Source organism: Mesoplodon mirus, assembly GCF_964341445.2.
Source record: "Mesoplodon mirus genome assembly, chromosome: 12".
NCBI lineage: Eukaryota > Metazoa > Chordata > Mammalia > Artiodactyla > Ziphiidae > Mesoplodon > Mesoplodon mirus.
This window is the reverse complement of record NC_138988.1, coordinates 21,214,848-21,238,264: the sequence shown is the minus strand read 5'-3', so window position 1 is coordinate 21,238,264 and position 23,417 is coordinate 21,214,848. Positions and strand designations below refer to the sequence as shown.

Below are 23,417 nucleotides of genomic sequence, written 5' to 3'. Positions count from 1 at the left end.
TTAAGAGTAGACCTTTTGTGGGCTTCCCTGGTGGCGCAGTGGTTGAGAGTCCACCTGCCGATGAAGGGGACGCGGGTTTGTGCCCCGGTCCGGGAAGATTCCCACGTGCTGCGGAGCGGCTGGGCCCGTGAGCCATGGCCGCTGAGCCTGCGCGTCCGGAGCCTATGCTCCGCAACGGGAGAGGCCACAACAGTGAGAGGCCCGTGTACCGCAAAAAAAAAAAAAAAGAGTAGACCTTTTCTTTTTAGATAAAGCAACTAGGAATTTTCAGCTTCCACTTAGCTTTGTCCAGTGAGAAAGACGACTGAGTATTTTTCTAATGGAGGGAGAGTGATCAACACAATGTTTTTATTCTCTTCGTACAGCTTCAAGGAGGTAAAGTTTAATGAATACATTGATTATTTTTGTCTCTATTTTTCTGATATAAAATGAATGCAAGTACCCTATTTAAAAAATTTTAGAAAAGCATTACTTAGAAAGCAAAAGTCTTTCCATAATCTCACTCTCAGAGATAATAAAAATTTATACTATGCAATATATTTTTCTATTTTTCCTGTAAGTACATTTTATACACACACACACACACATATATATAAGCAAATAAAGTTAAAGACAATTATACTATATTTACTGTTCTGTAGCTTGGTTCTTTTTAAACTTAACAATGCAATTTCAGGACTTCCCTGGCAGTCTAGTGGCTAAGACACAGCCCTTCCAATGCAGGGGGTGTGGGTTCGAACCCTGGTCGGGGAACTAAGATCCCATATGCTGTGCAGTGCGGAGGAAAAAAAAAATGGATGAAAGAAAAAAAAACCCAAAACAATGCAGTTTGGACATGCTTCCACACCAGCCGAGAAGGGCTATTCTATTTTTTTTAATGGTTGCCCAGTATTCTTATCACACGAATGACTGGTCACTTATTTTACTAATCCTTATTCAGTCACATTTAGGCAGTTTTCAGTTTCCTGCTATTAGAAATAATAATCTAAGATCTTTTAATATTTATCTTTTCATATTTCAGTAATATCTTCCACACGCTAATTTCTAAAGTTGGTGGAGCACTGGGTGAAAAGATAGACTCTTCATTGTCACAGACGTGGCCAAACTGCCTTGTGAAGGGGCTTTTAAGAGAGCTTTGGTGCCTCCAGGTTCACACACTTAAATGCAAATGGCATTAACAGTCTGAGGACATTATGCAACATATTCTATCACTGCAAGTGTGGCAAGAGCATGTTTGTGGGTGACAGGCTGAGATTCTCCCCAAGTCTCCTGATGAAAGAGCACACCTAATAAGGCCTCAGTTCAGAAATGCGGTAAGAGGGAGGATAAAAATAAACGTGATTGGGGGCTTCCCTGGTGGCGCAGTGGTTCACAGTCCACCTGCCGATGCAGGGGATACGGGTTTGTGCCCCGGTGCGGGAAGATCCCACATGCCACGGAGCTGCTGGGCCCATGAGCCATGGCCGCTGAGCCTGTGCGTCCAGAGCCTGTGCTCCGCAATGGGAGAGGCCACAATAGTGAGAGGCCCGCGTACCACAAAAAACAAATAAAAATAAATAAATAAATACACGTGATTGGATAGTCTTGCAATGACTTTGTTTCCTAATAGGATTATTAATGTTTGGCTCACTAATATTTCCACATTTATTCAAAGTACAAAGAGGTGAGTGCTTATGAAAGCAGGGGGCACAGTAAACTCTCTGAAGGCATCACTGAGCCATTTTCTCCTGCATCTTGATATGGTACCTGCTCCTGTTAAAGCCTGGAGCAGAAGAGATCCTAACTGCCTTGTACTCAGATTAACATCTCTTGACTGAGTCCTAAGATGTTTTATTTAAAGAATCAGAATAAGGAATTCCCTGGTGGTCCTGTGGGTAGGACTCTGTTCCCTCCCTGCTGAGGGCCCGGGTTCAATCTCTAGTCAGGGAACTAAGATTCCACAAGCCGTGGGGCATGGCCAAAAAACAGAATCAGAATAGACCTAGGTTTTATCTTGTGGCCAGATCTAACCTAAGGCAAAACCGAGGAAGCTTACGGTTGTCTTGCTTTATTATTTAACGGTATAGGAGATATCTAGAACATCACTTTCAAAAGCGTGGTCAGCAGTTCACTGGTAAGCACTGCTTGAAAGAAGAATTACATCTGCAAGTAAGTTTGGAATATATTGGGTTAAACAAAATCACACACCTGTATATTGAAGGACTTCTTGAAGCCTTTGTCAAGCCTTTGTCAAATTCACTTCTTGAATTTCCAAGAATGTGGTCTAATATTCAAAATTTTTAAAACTTTTTCATAAGAAAATAGCTTATGATCATGAGGTAGATTCTTGAGCTGCAGATTTAAAGTACGATATTAGTGTGTATGATTACAAAATCCTAATTCTGTTTGTGAGATTTCTTATAGTATTGCAGAACTAGGAAAATGTTTCAGATGGCTTTCTATGTGATTTTTGGAAGGAGTAACACATAACATCATGGAATTCTGGGTATGCTCAGTCCCTCCAAGGTCCCTGGTATCTTTCAGAAATATTATGTTAGAAAGTACCATCATGTACATTGCCCTTAAAATAAACACAACACACACCCATACACAAATGTACAAATGAGAGAATCCTTAAGACTTAGGATGGGCCACAGGAAGGTAGCAGTGCTAAATATTACACTGATAATGCAGCACTCATCAGAAATCCTAGCCCTTAATTGGAATGCAGTAATTTTTTATTGAATGAATGAAGACAAATACTATGGTTTCTGTAGCCAGACTGCCTAGTGATTCCTTCACTACTAATGAGCTATTTACCCATGGCCAAATTATTTACCTTATTTATGCCTCCATTTGCTCATTTGTTAAAGTAATAATAAATAACATTATTGGCTGTTGCAAGGCTTAGATGAGTCAATACATGAAAAAATCAGTATCGGCTGTTTGCTGAGCTCTCAGTAAGTCGAGCTACCGTCTTCCTCTTCCTCCCCACCCACCCCCATGCACGGTCTCTACCACAGAGCACCTCTTGAACCCCACTCGCTTTTCCACATTTTCTGTCATCTCATTATTATAATAATTTTATACACACCTAAAGAGACAAGGTAGCCAATACTATTTTAATTTTCCAAGCATGTCTTCAAATCGCTGATTTTAAAAATGGGATGGTTGTGATAAATGTTGTTTGATTACTAAACTCACACATATGGTTGAGGAGGCCTCCAAAAACCATCACTGCAGGCAAACCTGCAGTGGGTTTCTCATGCATTTAAGGCTTTTCCAAGCAGGCTGCAGGTTGTCTAAGGTGGACCACAGCCCACATGTTGAGGGCTCCCAGGGTTCCCCAGCATCAGTTTGGGCATTTCCCCATCATCACCACCTGGCACAGGTTATGGCTGTGTGCAGGCAAAGTGTGCCCTCTGCATTCTCACCAAACAGGTTCGGGAGCCTTCACTTGAAGGAAAACTCAAGGCAACAGCTCTCTTCTGGGGAACTCTTGAACCATATAGGCAGTTTCTAACATTCTGGTAGGTTTTGTACCAACAAGAGCACTAGTGCGCTTCTGAAGCTTAAATTCAGGATGCCACAAATATGCCACGTGCAGTGGGCAGACGGCCCTTATCCATCAAGAACTAGGATGTGTCATGGTTAAACTCGTGGGCTCTGGCATTATACTGCCTGGGATGAACCTTGGCTCCTCCACTTATTAACTATGTGGGGTTTGTGTATGTTACTTAACCTGTGTACCTCAATATTCCCATCTATAGAATGGGCGATAATAATAATAGAACTTACCTAATAGGTAAGTTACCTAACTTATCTAATAGGGTTGGAATGAAAAGTAAATGCATGAATACGTATAGTAAGTGCCTGGTAAATTATTCATATTTAATATTTGTTAGTGCTATGACCTGCCAACTCTGTAACAACAGCCCCTGAGTTCTAAGTTATTGAGGACACTTTTATTTCCCCAGAGCAGTGACTAAAAGGAAGCTGAGATAAATGGGGGGTGTTTTTAAGGCCCAGGGTGTCCTGCTGGTATAATTTGCCAAGGACACTTTTCCCACATAATAGCTCTGCATATTCCTTATGCAGAATGTTCTTAAATTATCGTACATCTTAAGAAATTACTTGAAAGCTGCTTTACCAAACAGCTGCCCAATCCTGTTATCTTATTTACTGGATCCTGTAACATATCTTGGGATTACATTACTAGCCATCTACATATTACCTAGAAAATACCAAACTGTAAATTCCTACAGGTGAATTTTTAAAAGTTATCCCAATAACGTTAAGTCATAGTGCCTTACAACATTATGCTTTGTAAAAGTTCTGAATCCTTTGACAAGTCATGGAATACTCTCATTTAGAAAGGAGCTCCTAGGACCTGACATATGACAGAGGAGAATTTAAAAGAACTCTGCTTCTTCAAGACCAACAGAAATAGCATACAAAACTACAAAAGAAATACTAAGAGTCAAAATTTGCATCCTATTTTTCTTTCTATTAGTAACAGAGCAAACAAGTCATCAAGGAGGCTATTTCTTTGGACCTTGGCCAGCTAGGCAGTGAGAAATATCACAAGGGGTAACTATATTTCTCCACATAAGACATGATCACCAACTGTTGTTTACGAAATATTTTCCTGACTCAGTAAATGCCGCATTGGCTATACAGGTGTCTGCTTATCAGTCAAACCATCGTGTTCTTAAGAAAACCCACATCTCACAAAAAGAGGCTCTCACAAAGTCTTTGGTGCTGGAGACATTACACTTTCCTCATAGACGTAGCCAAAAACTCTGCTTTGAGTACTTTTGCTTCTGGCTAAGATGGAGTAACAGGGGCTGGATTTACCCTGTTTCCTGAAAAAAAGTAAAAAAACTAGACAATAAATATGAAACAACAGTTTTCAAAACACGGAACATCAGGCAGCAACGGACAGTGAACCTTGAATGCGGTAAACCCTGACTGTCCCTATTTGCTGCCATGAGAAGGTTTCCAGGCTGTGAAGGGGAAACCCAGATGGAGCAAGGTGGACTTTTGGAGTTGTGCAGCTGGAGCTGAGAAAATGGGGAAACTGAAATGGATGGAATTTGTAGAACAGAGTGCTAGAGAAAAGAAAGCTGCACCAAAAGAGACTCTTGAAGCTATACAGTGGGTCTTCTTTGAGTATTTAGCTGAGTACTGATCACTGCATGCGTGGAAGGAGACTACCCAAGGGTGGGGAAAGAACTAGCCAAAAGGATGAAAGGGAAGGGTGCCTGGTCTTCACACAGGGCTGAAAATGGTGCCTGCTCCCAGCAGTCAGACTGAAAAAACTCATAATTCATGGGGCATTGAGTAGAGTACTGAGGAAGGTCTTGCCTCAGTCATGGGCAATAAATGGCTCTAGAATGAGTACTGCTCTGGTCCAGCCTAACAAATCATAAAAGTGAGACCTTGAAAAATAGAACTGCATCCAAGTAACTAAACTGTATCCCCAAACAAATGTCAAGAATATTTAAGGAATATGAAAATACGTGGCACCCCAAAAGATACAATTAAAAATGTCCAGCATCCAATCAAAAATTATCAGGTATGCAAATAGGTAGGAAAACATGACCCATAATGAGGAGAAAAATCAATCAATCAGAACCACCCAAACTGACACAAATATTAGAATAAGCAGATGAAGGGACTTCCTGGCTGTCCAATGGTTAGGACTCTGTGCTCTCACTGCCAGGGCCCGGGTTCAATTCCTGGTCAGGGAACTAAGATCCCGCAAGCCGCACATGCGGCCAAAAAAATAAAAGAGAGTAAGCAGATGAAGACATTAAAACACTTATTATAACTGTAGCCCATATGTTTAAAAAGTTAAGTAGCCACAGGCAAGATTTTAAAAAGATCCAAATCTCAAACTTCTAAAGATAAAAACTTCAATATACAGGGTGGGATAAATGTCAGAATAAATTCTAAGAGAAAAGATAAATAAAATTGAAGATACTGCAATAGAAATTATCAAAATAAAACACAAAAAGAAAGAAAAGAACATCACTTAGCTGTGGGATAACTTTAGGTGGCCTAGTATATGCGCAATTGGAGTTTGCAAAGGAGGCATGGATGGGGACAGAAAAAAATAGTTGAAGAAATTATGGCTGAAATATTCCCAAATTTGATAAAAACTATAAACCCACAAGTCCAAGATGCTCAATAAACACCAATTACAAGAACCATGAAGGAGAAAGCTATATCAAATTGTTCAAAGCAGTGATAAAGAGAAAATTTTAAAAGCAGACAGAGATGATCAAATGTTTACACAAAAACAATAACAATGTCATGTGCATCTATAACACATCTAAAAATAAAACATATGACACTGACAGCATAAAGGCTGAGAATGAAGAAATAGAAATATACTATTATGAGGTTCTTGTACTACATGTGAAATCGTACAAGATCACTTGAAGGTAGACTTGATAAGTTAAAGATGTATACTATAAACCCTAAAGCAATCACAGAAAAAATAAAACAAAGAGTTACAGCTAGTAATCCAACAAAGGAGATAAAATGGAATCATAAAATACTCAATAAATCCGAAAGAAGGCAGAAAAAAGGAACATAGAACAGATGGGACAAATAGAAAACAAAGAGCAAGACAGACAAACTTAACCATGTCAATAATCACATTAAATGTAAATAATGTAAACAACCAGTTAAAAGACCAAGATGGATAAATGGATAAATAAAATGGGTAAAAATATCAAGATGCAATTATATGTTGTCTGTAAGAAATTCACTTTAAATACACAGACACAAACAGTTTACAATTAAAAGGATGGAAAAAGACTTACCATGTTAACACTGATCAAAAGAAATGTGAAGTGGTTATATTAATATCAAAGCAGATTTCAGAATAAAGAATATTACCAGGATAAAGAGAATCATTCTATAAAGATAGTCAAGAGTATCGATATAGCATTCCTAAATGTTTATACCCTAATAACAAAACTTCAAAATACATGAAACAAAAACTGATAGAACTTACAAAGAGAAATAGAAAAATCCACAATCATAGCTAGAGATTTCAGTACCTCTCTGTCAATAACTGATACAGGAAGTAGACACACAATCAGCAAGAGAAGTAGACTTAAACAATACTATCAAATTGACTTGGTTAACATTTATAGAATGTCCACCCAACGATAGCAGAATACACATTCTTCCCAAGTGCACATGGACCACTTACCAAGACGAAGCATATTCTGGGCCATAAATAAGTCACATTAAATTTAAAAGAATTTAATTTACACAAAGTGTGTTTTCTGACCACTGTGAGATTTAATTAGAGGTAAATAAAAGATCCCTAAAAGTCCTCAAATTTCTGGAAACCAAACTATACTCTTCTAAATAACAATGAGCCAATGAAGATATATCAAAAAGGAAATTTAAAAATATTTACAAATGAATGAAAATGAAAACACAACATATCAGTATTTGTGGAATACAAAATCAGTACTTAGAAAATGTTACAGTACTAAATGCATATATTACAAAAGAAACATCTTTAATCAGTGATCTCAGCTTTCATCTTAAGAGACTGGTATATGAAGAGCAAATTAAACCCAAAGGAAGAAGAAAGGCAATAATAATGATAAAATATAAACTAATAAAGATCATAGCAGAAATCAATGATGTAGAAAAAAAATTTTTTTTCAGTGAGAAAATTATTGAAACCAAAAGCTGATTCTTTGAGAGGCTCGATACAGATAAACTTCTGGCCAGAATGATAAGAAATAAAAAAGAGAGAAGACACTATTTATTAATATCAGGATCGAGAGAGGCAATACCACTATAGACTGCACATATTAAAAGGATAATAAGAAAATATGAACTATGGCTATAAATTGGACAACTAATAAAAAGGCACACAGATTGAAAAGGAAGAAGTAAAGCTATCTTTATTAGCAGATGATCTATAAAGTAAACCTGATGAAATCTACAAAAAAGTTACCAAAAGTTATAAATGAGTTTAGCAGGATTCAATATCAATACACAAAAATCAATTCGATTTCTATATACTGAAAATAAACATTCAGAAATTGAAATAAAAAGATACCATTTACAATTGTATCAAATAATATGTAAGACATAGGGACAGGTCTAACAAAAGACCTATATACTGAAAACTAAAGATGATCTAAATAAATGGATATATATATATCTTGTTCATGGGTCTGATGACTCAATGTTGTTAAACTGTCAATTCTTCCCACCTTGGTCTATGAATTCATGCAATCCTAATAAAAGTATCAGTAGGGTTGTTTGTTTGTTTTGGGTAGAAATTGACAAGCTGATTCTAAAATTTATATGGAAATGCAAAAAACTTAGAATAAATAAGACAACTTTTAAAAAGAACAAAGTTAAGGTTTGTTCTGATTTCAATACACAATTCAAAGCTGCAGTAATCAAAACAGTATATTATTGCCATAAAGGCTGACAAATAGGTCAATGGAACGGAACAGAGTCCAAAAGTAAACCCATACATATATGGACAACTAATTTTTCTTAAAGGTGCAAAGGCAATGTAATAGAGAAATGACAGCCTTTTCAACAAATGGCACTGGCGCCACTGAATAAAAAAAAAAGAAAAAAAGAACTTCAATCTGAACTTTGTGTCATATATAAAAATTAATTCAAAATGGATAATAGACCTAATGCAATACCTAAAATTCTAAAACTTCTAGAAGAAAACACAGGAGAAAATCTTTGTGACCCTGGGTTAGGCAAAGTTTACTGAGATACAATATTGCAATCCATAAAGGAACAAATTGATAAAATAGACTTCAACAAAATAAAAGCCTTTTAGTGTTTGAAAGACATGAAGAGAATGAACAGCAAGCCACAGACTCGGAGAAAATATTTGTAATCCATATAACCAATAAAGTACTTATATCCAGAATATATATACTCTGAAAACTCATGAGAAGAAAAGAGCAACCCAAAGAAATTGGGCAAAAGATTCAAACATAAAGAAGATATAATGATGGTAAAATAAGCACATAAGAGACACTCAAACATCATATGTCATCAGGGAAATGGAAATTAAAACAGCAATGAGATGCTACTACACTCCTATTAGAATGGCTAAAAAGGAAAAGATGTTGACGCCATGTGTTGACAAAGATATGAAGGAACTAGAAATCTCATAAACTGCTGGTGGGAATTTAAAATAGAACAACCACTTTGGAAAAGAGTTTGGCAGAACCTTAAAAAGTTAAATCTATCTACCATATGACCTAGCCATTCTACTCCCAGGTATTTGCCCAAGAAGAAAAGAAAGTATATGTGTATACAATGACTTGTACATGGATGTTTATAGCAGTTTTATTTGTAATAGTCCCCAAACTTGCATAATCTAAATGTTCATCAACAGGTAAATGGATCATTTCGAAATATGTGCACATATCAAATCATCATACTGTACACCTTAAACTTACACAATATTATATGTCAATTATATCCCAGTAAAACTGGGAGAAAAAGAAAAAAAAAACGCACAGGTGAATGCATAAACAATGTAAGGTATAGGGACTTCCCTGTGGTTCGGTGGGTAAGACTCCGTGCTGCCACTGCAGGGGGCACGGGTTCAATCCCTGGTCGCGGAACTAAGATCCCGCGATCCTGCATGCCATGCAGTGCGGCCAAAAAAACAAAAACAAAACAATGTAAGGTATAGCCATACAGTGGAATATTACTTAGCAATAAAAAGCAAAGTGCTATTGATACATGCAGCAACATGGATGAATCTCAAAACAATTATGCTCACTGAAAAAAGACAAAAAGATTATCTACTGTATGATTCCACTTACATAAAACTCTAGAAAATGTAATCTACTGTGAGAAAAAGCAGATCTGTAGTTGCTGGCTATATTCACTATCTTGATTGTAGTGATCATTTCAAGGGTATTACTTCTAATAAGACGTAGAAAATTACGTAGTCAATTACATCTCAATAAAGCTATTAAAACAAAAACGACAACAACAAAAATTCTGCTCCTTGCTGAGTCTTACACTAATTAAAGCTGCATGTGTGCAGTGGGCCACCCTTACCGCTTTGGGGGCTGAGGGAGGAGTACCAAGGCAGGTGTCCTAACCCCCAGTCTGCCCCCTTGTCCTTCCAGGCCAGGCACCATCCAGCTGTCTCTGGCCACCCCTCAGATTTAGGGTGATATATATGGGCAGAAGGGGTTCCCACCGGCCCTGGAAGCAGGCGTGGGATCTGAGATCCTCAACACTGAGAACATAACCTTGAAGGGAGGAGCTGGGCTCCAGCTGAGCCTGTCTTGGCCCACAGACTCCCTGCCGTTGCGCAGGGTATGGTTTGAGGAGGCCAGACTAGAGGCCTTTAAAGCAACGCTTATCTGCAAGGAGCTATGATAAAAATGGAGAGTGTCTACAACTTCGACAGCAATCTGACGGACATGGCTGCAACATCCAGGCATGGGATAATTTTTCTAGCAATTCGTGTGCATTGAATTTTACAAAAGCTGTGTATCCTCCATGGACTGGATGGAAACAACAAAGCAAAAAACAGGTCCCTTGCCCACGGGTAACTGAGACTCTGCCTTAAAACACATGGCTTTGAGCAGAAGCCCCTAAAGAAGATTGGTTTTGAATTACGATAAATGTAGGCCGTATTCTGTTAAAAAAGATTTCTGGCCTGACTTTTGTGAGGTTTCGATCACAGTCTGCATGATCCATCTTTGTGTCCTTCTGGGTCATTCCGTGTGGAGTATGAGCTGCACTTAAGGCCGTGGTAATTCTGTGTGAGCACAATGCCTCTGTATATGGCTGTCTTCCCAACTCAGAATTTGAGAAGAACTGCCTTTTTTTCTTTCTTTTTTTTTTTTTTTTTTTTTTTTGGTTTATTTGTTTGGTGGGGAAGGATATGTCAAGGAAAAAGATTATGCCCTTTTTTTCTCCATTTGAACATGAAAACAAAGGCCCTGCCATTGCTCCCTCCTTCTCCAGTCCCTCTGGAGTCTGTCAATGACCATAACAAATGGGGCCCTTACCTTGTGCACACAGGCCTTTGCGTTCAGGAAAAACAGCTCCACGGTGGTTTTATCCTTCAGGAATGATATGCTCTCGATGTAAAACCTGAAAAACAGTACAGAAGTTGGTTCCTTCAGATTCCTTCCCTTCTCTCTGCATGATTCCATTTCCTCATGTAGTTTCTCGCAGAGAATTTTCAGAAACTAGGGGATGGTTGTGCTTTATTTCCCTCTTAAAAGCTATCTGCAACACGTATGCACAGCTGTGTGTACGTATGAATCTATGTGGATATACGTGGACATGCAGATAACATCTTCTACAGAAGGCTTTTGTGTGTTGGAAGGTGAATTAAAGAAAAATCCAACATGGTCACCAACTGCAAAGCCAACTTTACTCTTGGTTGCCCATTCTTCGACACACATCCTGGGAGCTCAGAATACCTGAGACAGCTTCGAAACAAAGCCCAGTTGAGCTCTGAGGGCTGAAAACAGAAGTCTGCTGAGTAAGCACTACTAAATGATCGAACCTGGAGGCCTGTGGCTCTGTCGTTTTCAGACTCAGGGTGGGTGTGAGAGCCCCACGTTTACCTCACCCCCATCCACCAGGAGAGTTTCAATCGCACCCTCTCTCCTTTCCTCTCATCCTTCCAGGCTCCAGGCTTTCCCTTTGGCTGGAAGCTGAGCTCTCATACTACTTAATATTGGTCTTTCTCATGCAAATCAGGGCATTCTGGGCCTCGCTCCCTGCACTGCCTTTTCTGGGCCTTTGCTCGTTCAGTCTAAGAGGCCAGGTCCCTCTTTTAGGAGAGAGCTGACTACCAAGAGGTGGGGAGGGGAGGAGAGTCTTGTGTTTTCCTCATCCCGTCCTGTGGAAGCTGGCTGGTGAAGGCAGGCGCTCTGGCATGGGTGAGTGCGCCAGCTGAGGCCTAGAAGGTTTTCTCTACTGTTGGAGCCCCACTGATAAATAATGCATGAAGAGACATAATACCCTAAGAGAGCTCACAGCTAGGGTCCTGGAAGAGAACGTGCTCTCAACTTGGTGAGAGGCAAGATAAACCCGGACTGAAGTGGCACGGGGTGGGGGGAGTCTTGTCCTTAGCTCTGCAAAATCCTGACAGGCCTTGGGCATTTGCCTTTTTTATTTTTTCCTCCCTTTCCACAATAAGGAAACGTTTGAGAAATAAATCCAGCAGCTTAAAAAGGCCGTGAAAGAGTTTACCACTGAGACGGTCAAATCATTTGAAAAATTCCACCCTTAATGCTGAATCATCAAGGGAAGTTCCAGAAAGAGAATAAATCCTTTATATTTTCACTTACAAGGGTTTATCTCACCTATAAGTGAGCTTAACGAAGATTTATGAGTGTTAGGTGTGTGAGAAGGGAAAGTTAAGGATTAAGGCAGGAGGGGGAGATGAAGAGTTGGAGGGAAAAGCAGGCTTGGGAATCTGAAACATAGAATATGGAGTCCCAGCTCCACCATTTATTAGCTGTGTAGCCTTGGGCAAGAATGTTAGCGTCTCTGTGTCTTTTCTAAAATGGGTGTTATGACTGCACTTACCTCACAGGGTTTTGGAAGGAGTAAATGAGATAATAGAAAAGGGTGTAAAACAATAAAAACTAACAGTTGTTCATAAAAATCCATTTTCTGGAATTTAATGCTATGTGGCCTGGGAGTTGTGGCTTAAGCTTTGAGTCTAAGATTCTTTGTCTATAAAGTGGGGATGACGATGGCCCTAGGAGGACCGTTATGAAGTGCCCACTACAGTGCCTGGCACGTGGTAGGAATTCAAGAAATCCTAACCAGTGTGGCTTGGCAAACATTGCATTATGTTTAAAAAAAAAAAAAGCTGATAGGACACAATGGGATTTGAACTATATCTGAAGCCTAGGGAAAAAAATAGGATTCTATAGGATAAAAAGAAATCCAGGTGGAGAAAATACAATAGGTAAATAGCATCTCTGTGGTAATGTGATAAACATTCATAATTTGGCTTTCACCAAGAGTTAGTTATAATCTGAGTATTCTCCCATCAATTTCGGTCTCCTGGCCATGGCCAGACAGATCAAGGACAGTCACCTGAGTCAAAGGCAACCAGTCTGTAAGCTGGTGAGCATCCTATGAGGTGGGCTGGGAAGAAGAGAGATCAGCCCATCAGAGTCTCCTTATATGGGGTAAGGAACGGACAAACCCATCAGGTACGGTCTCTTAGAGAGACTGAGAGATGAGAGAGACAGGTCAAGAGCTAAACAGTGGAGGTAGAGAAAGGCACCAAGAGTAGCGAGTCCCTGCGACGGCGGATTCAAGGCCTGCTGCCGCCACAGGACTGAGATGACCTGTGCAACTAAGTTTCCTGAAGGACCTTCTGTTTCAACTAGGTGGTGATGGTTTTGCCCTGCTTCCTTTGCTTTTACAAGTATTTTTATCTCTGTCAACTGAGATAAGATGGGCAGGTTTTTGGTGGGCAGCCTGAAAGTGCAGCAGCAGGATCACAGCTAATGTTTCTTGAGCTCTTACTTATGTGCCGGGTCGCATGCTGAGTGCTTTCCATGCGTTGTTTCATTTAATTCTCACAATAGCCCTGGGAAGGAGATACCTATCATTATTCCCATTGTACAGATGCAGAAACTGAATTTAGAGATCCGCCTACATGCACAGGCAGGAGGAGGTCTTGAACTGGGTGTCCCTTTGACTCCTGTAGACAACGCTTTTCAGTGGAACCTCCTTCTGGATGCCTCTCTTGTTCACTCAACCAGCATTCATAAGGAAAGCTAAGCCCTAAATAATTGTGTGCAGAAACAAGTAAAATAGAAGTACGTTTGTTCTCTATTGTTTCAAAAGTCAGAACCAGGGCTTCCCTGGTGGCGCAGTGGTTAAGAATCTGCCTGCCAATGCAGGGGACACAGGTTCAAGTCCTGGTCTGGGAAGATTCCATATGTTGCGGAGCAACTAAGCCCATGCGCCACAACTACTGAGCCTGCGCTCTAGAGCCCACGAGCTACAGCTACTGAGCCCACGCGCCTAGAGCCCGTGCTCCGCAACAAGAGAAGCCACTGCAATGAGAAGCCTGCACACTGCAACGAAGAGTAGACCCCACTCGCCGCAACGAGAGAAAGCCCGCACACAGCAATGAAGCCCTAACACAGCGAAAAATAAATAAATAAAATAAAAAAATAATAATAATAAAAAAAAAGTCAGAACCAGATCAGTGGACCAAAAAAATACAAAGTGATAGATTTTGGATCAACCTATGAAACACCTTTTAAAAAGTTAAAATAGTCTTGGAAGGGTCTTCCTGCCTTGTAAGAGTCCCAGGTCAGATTAGGAGAACTCAGGGTCTGTTATCTATGCCAAGATTCGGTAATTCTTTCACTTTTACTTATTTCAATATATATCTCTAACAGAGAGGCATCGTATTAAAAGCATAACTTCAATGAATTTTCACACTAGCAAAGGTCATAATTCCTTAATATTTAAGATTCTGATCTTCATTCACATTTTGCCACTGTCTTCAAAACTTTTTTTTTTTTAATCCTGTGCTTGTGTTATTAAATAAATAAATCTGCAATGGTCTTTAGCGGGAGTCACATATGCAAAAGCCTTAAGGATCACCAGCTGGATGTAAAACAGCTGAGCACATTCCTTTTACTCAGCTGGAACTCCTTCTCCAAGGTATGAGCATGTGACCCAAGCTAGACCAGTCAGATTCTTTCACCCTGGAACAGAAATATGATTACAATGACCTATCGATCAAAGATTGCTGGAGCCTATTGTTCTGCCAGTGGTATCCGGATGAAATTGTCCACTGGTTTCTGCTCCCTAGATCCCTGCAGAGCCTGGATTCCTATATTTTCTGAGGCTTTGTTAGTCCAGTTTTCCTTCAATTCTGTTAGCCACAATTGGTTTATTTTGCTGGAAACCAAAGAATCCAAATTACTGGATACTAGAGGGCTTCCCACATGCTAGGGACAATACAAAGGGCTCTACACGCATCCTTTCATTTAACTTCAGTACAACCAGATGCCAGAGGTAGCAAGTTATGAACCTATCTTACAGATAAGAAAACTGAGAAATAGACATGTAAAGTCAACTTCCCCAAGCCATACAGGTAGAAAGTGGTGGAGCCGTGATTCAAACTAAGGCCTTCCAGACTTCAAAGTTCATATTTCAAACCAGTATGATAGGATGCTTTCCTACAATAACAATCACAATGAAGTATAAAAGGTACACAATGCCATGGGGCCCAAGGGAGGCATGCCATTAAATCAGCTTATGAATCAAGAGGGAGAAGGCTGCCAAACTGAAATCCAGAGGGCTAAGTGTCACAGGACACGGTGTACCCTCAGACAATTGAGCCGAGTCTTAAAGAATGCATGAGTTCACCAGGTAACAAAGGTTGGAAGGGCATTCCAGGGAGAGGGTATATTAGCCAGACCTCTTGCTAATCTTCAAGAATTTAAAAAACCATATGCAGGGAGTTGGGTGGCTTAGCACCAAATCAGCCTCTGGCTTGTCCAATTCTGCACAGTTACCTTTGTACTAGAAATTGGGTTCCTGTTGTTTCTGAAGCTCAGGTCCCTGATTATATCCTAGTTCCAGTAAACAGGTCCCTATCTTGTTTCCCCGCTACTTTCTGGCGATCCGCCCTGTTGCCTTCTACCTTTCTGCCTAGGCATCCGATTACCTGCACTCTGAATCCACGATCCCATCTCTCCCTCAAGGGAGCCACTGTAATGACTTTATATTTACAGAGGATATGAACAGTACGTATGTATGGTCCTCCGGGAGAATGGCTCCTCAGGAGCACCGATCAACACGTACCATGAACTGAAAACAAAATCTAGGGCTTCTTAATGAAATGAAACGGACTATCCCAGACATAAAATAAAGACCTTTTGTTTCAGCCCTTTTTTTGGCAAAAGGATATTGTTTCCCTTCTGCGTGCTTACTGTGAGTGATTTCACTAAGATTTTGTGAAGTCAAAGCCCATGGTTCAATTTTCAGCCTCTAAACAAACCCAGGCTTTTGGGCTAGGCGTATGTTTTGGAGACAGACCTCAAGCAGTTTAACAAGTGTAATTTCTTGAGAATTTGCCTTCTTGAGAAGAGGTTTTGTCTCTGCTTTTCGTGTTCCTCCCATTAGCATTCCCCCCCTTTCTTGATGGGACAGGTGTTCACCTAACCGATCATCGGTGATAACAGAACATCAACCTCAACGATATGACATAACTGGCTTGGAGGAGGGGCAGGCCTGTCAGCGAGATGACAATACACGTGTGTTGAAAAGCAGAAGACTCTGGCTGTTTGGGATGGGCTGTCCTTTAATGGTCACTGCCATGTAGTGGCCCATGTTTTCCTCCTATGGCATTTATTCATCACGGTCAAAAGTCAACACCACAGGGAATTCCCTGGTGGTCCAGTGGTTAGGACTCTGAACGTTCACTGCCACAGCCTGAGTTCAATCCCTGGTGAGGGAACTAAGATCTGCGAGCTGCATGGTGTGGCCAAAAAAAAAAAAGGAAAAAAAAAAGTCAACACCACAGAGTTGGGGAGATAACTAGGTCAAGTCCAGCCCTAACACTGATCCAGCTGCTCGGCTTCTCCGTGCTTCCCTTTCCCTACTTGCCTCCACACCAGAGACATGAGAGATATTTTCAACTTAGCTTAGTGGGTGGCATGTATTTCAGCGGTCAATGAGCGAGCGGTGGTGATTATTACTACGTTATTATTATCTGCCTACCAGGGGGAATATAACAAAAGGTGCACACTTAGCTGGGAACCTCTTTAAAACTTCAGCTGTAACAACAAGAATGGAAATTCCAGTTACCTTTCCTAAGCTCTTTCTCTCAAGGAAGCAACATGCTATACAAAGGTGTCCATTTTGACAGAATGGGAAACCACTCTGAAACGAATATTCTTCTGACCACTTTATCTCCCCAACTGGGCATATTTTCTTTGTTTTCCAGAATCTTTGCTATGTCTGAACGATAGCATCAAAGAAGGCGAATTGGGCAAGAATGACTCAATTCTTTCACATTCTGAACAACGCTGACTTGGTGACTGGCGTCCCGTAAGGGCTGCATTCAAACGCCTCGTTCCGGGTTTCGTTCAGTTATTGTGGGTAATTTTAGGCACTCACTGCAGCCACCTGCCTAAGTAGATTTCTTGCAGGTCCTACTCCACACCCCGAGCAGAGGGATCTGTATTTATTGCTTGTAATGACCCTGCAACCTCATAGTCCTGCTTTATAATGCACGAAGACAGCGGTGTAATTTTTTTTTTTTTTTTGCGGTACACGGACCACTCGCTGTTGTGGCCTCTCCCGCTGCGGAGCACAGGCTCCGGATGCGCAGGCTCAGCAGCCATGGCTCACGGGAGCGGCGGGCCCAGCCGCTCCGCAGCATGTGGGATCTTCCCGGACCGGGGCACGAACCCGTGTCCCCTGCATCGGCAGGCGGACTCTCAACCACTGTGCCACCAGGGAAGCCCGACAGCGGTATAATTTAAGTGTATTTCATTTTCTCCAAACGACCATGCACAACTTCTGAGAGTCCCATATGTTCCCGTTCATCTCTGGGAGGGGTGCACTGTTGGAGGATTCCCCACGGGAAGAATTGTTTGCTTCTACAATGTGCTCCCCTGCCAGGAAAACTCTACCTCACTTCCGCATTTCCAGGCGTCCCAAGGAGAACTAGGGAGGGCCCTGCAGGTGTGAGCCTGTGGAAACCTGCCCTGTCACTCCTCTCCCACACTGTGACTCTTTCTGAGTTCTCCAGGGAACAGCTGGAGGCCCAGGAGGGTAAGGGCCTTGCTGTGACCTGTCTGAACGGGGAGGGAGTCTTCTGCCCCAGGCCACGTGAAGTATTAGGGTCCCGTGGTGAATTCCAAGTGCTTGCTTCAAACTGCAAAATAGCCGGCTCCCGTCCACCATGAGCAAAGTAGGGACAGATGCTGTGAGAAGGAGACAGGAAGAGGCAGGAGAGGTTAAGTTTTCAGGGAGGGGATGGCTGGGACTAGCGAATGATGGAGACAAATGATGAAATCTTCCACCCAGTAAAGTGAGTGGGTCAGACCCAAGCCAGACAGTCTCCAAACTTCCATATACAGTAGCCGTATATCACATTAAGGAATTTTTTACCCATTGAACATGTGGTTGAGGCAGCCTCTGTTAATTATATCATAAAAATAGTTAACATTTATTGAGGGTCTTCGTTACATGTTAACATGCATAATCCTCCAACAACCCTGTGTATTACCACAAGCTCCTATTCCATTTTCTAGGTGAGGAAAGAGGCCCACAGAGGGTGCCAAAGGCCACACAGGTAATACACAGGAGAGTTAGGGTTAGAACCCAAGAGCAATGCTAAAGCATTGGTTCTTAAGGGATGGAGTGAAGTGCATCTGGCCATGTTGAAGACATTTTTTTGATTGTCCTGACTTGGAGAGTGTTCCTGGCATCTCATGGGTAGAGGCCAGGGGTGCTGCAAACATCCTACAGAACAGCATGGCTCCCTTCAGTGAAGAATTCCTTGCCCCAGAATTCCCTGGCGGTCCAGTGGTTAGGACACTGTGCTTCCACTGCAGGGGACACGGGTTCAATCCCTGGTCAGGGAACTAAGATTCCGCATGCTACATACACAGTGTGGCCAAAAAAAAAAAAAAAAGAATTACTTGGCCCCAAATGTCAATAGTACTGCTACTGAGAAACCGTGCAATAAAGGCCAAGCATTGAACTTCTGTACCCTACAGCCTTTTCACCCATCATAATACTAATGCTTTCCTTCTGCCCTTTTGATGTCACCCTGAGGACAGATTACAGAAAAGACTGAGCAGATTCCCATAAACACTGTCTGATATGTGATTGGGGAGCACACAGAAATATAATTCTGTAAGAAACTGGAATCGGGGGCTTCCCTGGTGGCACAGTGGTTAAGAATCTGCCTGCCAATGCAGAGGACATGGGTTCGAGCCCTGGTCCAGGAAGATGCCGTGGAGCAACTAAGCCCACGAGCCACAATTACTGAGCCTGTGGTCTAGAGCCTGCGAGCCACAACTACTGAGACTGCATGCTACAACTACTGAAGCCCGCGTGCCTAGAGCCCGTGCTCCACAACAAGAGAAGCCACCACAATGAGAAGCCCGCGCACCGCAACGAAGAGTAGCCCCCGCTCACTGCAACTAGAGAAAGCCCGTGTGCAGCAACGAAGACCCAACACAGCCAAAAAATAATAATAATAAATAAATAAAATAAAATAAATTAGAAACTGGAATCGGGATTGAGTTTTGAAGGATTCTGTGTCTTTCTGGAACTCTCATATGAATCAGGATGGTGACTCCTCAAAGACGAAGGCCCCTTACCAACTGCCTGGAAGTTCAAGAATGGGTTAGGCCAGGAGGTCATGGTCAATATTACGGCAACTAACAGACTTTTTCCCCAGGTTCTGGGATATTGTTCAGATGGAAGTGTGGTGATGTGCAAAGAGCTCTGGCTCACTCACACATCTGCCTCAGATACCTCTGCTGGGCCTAAAGTTGGAGAAACCCATTATTTCTCGGTGCTTTTTAATCACATTCCTCTGGGAAGAGGTGGACTTTCCTGTCCTCTCCTTATTGTAAATTACCTACTCTTTGATAGCTGTAAAATAACTCACGGCTACCCAGTCACAAACATTTTACCTTTTCTTCATTTATCACTCTTCACACTTGCATTTTTAAAAAATTGCTTAATACGTTCATTGTAGGAAAAAAAAATATAGACAAGCAAAAGTCATTCCCACAATCATTCTACTCAGAGATAAATTACTGTTAACATTTTACACTTTTTTCCTACTCATATCTTTTCCTTAAGTGCCATCCTGTGGTCTGCTTCTTTCCCCTAGAATATACTGGGAACTTCTTTCTATATCAATAAATCTATTTCTTCACCAGACTCTTTACCTGTTAGGCTGTATTTCATATATTTGTCTTTCTTTAAAAAAATCAGGTGGAATGATGTGGACCCACGAGTTGTAGTCATAATGCTTCCTTGAGTTAAAGGCCGAACGCTCCAGAACCAGGCCAAGGGGTGCTTAAAAGACTGAAAAAAGTCTTTCAAAGGCTCTGTGTTTGCAGCAACTTTGACAGAAAGTTAGTAGTCTTTCCCCACATCTCCTATTAGGACCCTCCACACGCGGCAAATTCTCACCCCCAAGCATCACAGACAGACAATACTTAGGGTACCTCTGAGTGGCCACTTACAGTCTTAGCGCGTAGCAAAGGAGATCTGGAAATAGGAAGAAGAGAGGGGAAGAGGAGAGGGAGGACCAGAAAGAAAAAAAAGCGAGAGGTAGTCCGATGAATAAGGGGGGTAAAAGACCCAAGATCCTGGTGTTTTGTGGAGCTGGGTGGTACCAGCCAGAGCCACCTCGGCTTGCCCCCCCCACCCCGCCCCCGAGGGGATGGGAGCTTTTCCAATGAGGTCACACGCAGTTCCCCGCCACCCCCTGAGAATTAAATGCCTGTTTGCTCACTATCAAGCTTTTCAAATGCTTACATCTGGGCTGCATTACCAAAGAGGCCCATGTGTTTGTGGATGATAATTTACAGCAGCAGATAACAACCCTGGGGCTGGAGGAGTCCCCCAGCAGCCTGGGGGCGTTTGGACTCACAGGGAAACAGAGGATGGGTTAAATGAATTATGGTGCATAAATAAATTATGGGGCGTCTATACACATATGTGTTACACACATAGTTAGCACATATCATTGAGACTTTATAACTAAAGCAAAGACAAAGGTTTAATCCTGAAGCTCATAAAGAGAGAACCAAGTGCATTCACCTTAAATGTTTTCTTCCTTCCATGCAGAAGCGGCATGTGTTTCTGAGCTGCTCCCTGCATCCTGGGGGATATGAACTGGGAAAAAAGTCTTTCCCTGCAAATCTGTAGGACCCCAGTGTTTAGCTCAGGAATCAATGAGACAATACAGGTCAAATATCTAACCAAGTGCCTGCCACAGGGTTAATGCTACATTTCAATAGAGAGGAAACTTCTGGAGAGCAAAACTGTATGGTATTTTTCTTTTTCATAAACGCTACAATTTAAAAAATGACATTTTCTTATATTTGCATAATACTCTGCCAAGTTATTTTGTGTCCCTTGATCCCTTTTTAATTCACAACAACTTGCCCAAGATCCCATTTACCGTCTCCAGCGCACGGTATCAGAATCTGGGCCAGGAATGCAGAGGTTTTGGGGGTTGGAGGGGTGACTGTTTAAAAATTTTCCTACAGTGATTCAGATATGCAATCCCTCTCCTTCTGGGGGAGCTCTGAAATGCAATGTCCCTTTTCATCTGATGTCTTTTATTACAGCGATCAATTGTTCCCTGTAAAAATGCCATCACTTCCTGAAACCATCTTCATTGTTGGCATTTGGAATATTTTAATATTTATTTATTTATTTATTTAGGCCTTGCCTCGCGGCTTGCAAGATCTTAGTTTGCCAACCAGGGATAGAACCCCGGGCCCCGGCAGTGAAAGCACTGAGTCCTAACCACTGGACCACCAGGGAATTCCCCTACATTTGGATATTTTTAATTGTTAGCAATGAAAATAACTGTGATGCACATCCATATCATGCATTACTTCTGTGGGGAATCCTTTCTCCTTGTGTGCTAACTACTCAGCACGTACACACCTCGGTGTCCACGAGTGAGCGAGTCCGAGTTCCAGGGCATGCAGCAGTACTTGCTGATGGGAAAGGCAATGACCCCGATACCCAAAGAGACCATGTGTCTTTCTAGAGGCTTCTATGGTGACCCCGTGTCCAAGTACAATCAAATGCTCTTTGGTTCTAGTCTTCAATGACTCAGAAGTGTTGTCACTCCAGGCAACTTGGGGGTGGTGGGGTGGTGGTGGTGATGTCTGCTATGATATAAGTATCAGCGGCAGTCCTGTTTTCTTAAAAGAGGAGGCTGGAGGGCCTCCCTGGTGGCGCAGTGGTTGGGAGTCCGCCTGCCGATGCAGGGGATACGGGTTCGTGCCCCGGTCTGGGAGGATCCCATATGCCGCGGAGCGGCTGGGCCCGTGAGCCATGGCCGCTGGGCCTGTGCGTCCGGAGCCTGTGCTCCGCGACGGGAGAGGCCACAGCAGTGAGAGGCCCGCGAACAGCAAAAAAAAAAAAAAAAAAAAAAAAAAAAAAAAAAAAAAAAAAGAGGAGGCTGGAGACCCTCTGAGAGGCCACTGACGTCACTGCAGTGGTTACAGTCCTATTTGTGAGACCTCCAAAGAACTGCAATCTACTCACTGACCTCTCTCAGTTCACTTAATTCCTTGGTGTGTGCTTTTGCTCTATCATTTCCTTAATTAAATTGGAGTAACAACAAGTCCTTAATTGGAATAATAACAAAGACTATTAAGACCTCAGGGTACTGTTGGGAAGAAGAATTAAGTGAATAATTAAAAACTTGATAAGGGCTTTTAAACATGCAAGTAGTTCAGGGAAAGTAAAGCTAAGTGATTAGGGGACACTTGTGAGATAAGTGCTGAAACTCACAAACAGGCAGCAGGCAACTCCGGAATCCCAGGAACTCGCTTTGGACTGACAGGGCCGCCTTATGAGTGACTGTACAGAAGGGAAGACACAGCTTTCTCTTGGCATTTTGAGACCAAAAATAGACCAGAGAGTAGTGGTCAAAGAACTAGAACATAAACCTGGTGACTAAATAAATAGCACTGAGGGCCTCCCTGGTGGCGCAGTGGTTGAGAGTCCGCCTGCCGATGCAGGGGATACGGGTTCGTGCCCCGGTCTGGGAGGATCCCATATGCCACGGAGCGGCTGGGCCCGTGAGCCATGGCCGCTGGGCCTGCGCATCCGGAGCCTGTGCTCCGCAACGGGAGAGGCCACAACAGTGAGAGGCCCGCATACCGCAAGAAGAAAAAAAAAAAAAATAATAAATAAATAAATAAATAAATAGCACTGAGTAGTTAGGCTACAGAAGCACTACACATGTGCCCAAATATGAAAGTGTAAGGATGTTAACTGCAAGCTACATCTTAATAAAGTCACTGGAAACAGCCTAAACGCTTAATAGCAGCCTGGATAGCTAAATTATGGAAGTGCAAAGAAATAAAGTGATTTTTATATACCCAAGGAAAGACCTCCAGGTTAAAAAAAAAAAGTAAGTCACCAAACAACTTATTAGCCTTATTTTTCTCTAAGAAGGGGAGTGAACTGGGATAAGGTGAGGGAGTGTCCTGATGGAGAGTAATTCTTCCTTTTCACTCTATACTTTCATAAAGTTTGAAATGTTTACAACGATAATATACTTCTTTGTGAAAAAAGATTGATTTATGTTGAGCCATTTTCCCTACATAATATGAGATGAAAGCTTCTCTATTCTCTGACCCGTTTAATTACTAATATAC

General features: G+C 41.9%; 1 protein-coding gene across 9 annotated transcripts in view; it reads right to left on the bottom strand.

Annotated features, from left to right (window-relative positions):
- The window catches only part of FRMD4B (FERM domain containing 4B), a 322,972-nt gene that overhangs the window by 86,312 nt on the left and 213,243 nt on the right, over positions 1-23,417 (bottom strand). For all 9 annotated transcript variants that reach the window (XM_082637923.1, XM_082637922.1, XM_082637926.1 and 6 more), the window contains one exon: positions 11,037-11,121. In XM_082637923.1, the coding sequence (XP_082494049.1) occupies positions 11,037-11,121 (85 nt within the window). The remainder of the gene's footprint in view (positions 1-11,036; positions 11,122-23,417) is intronic.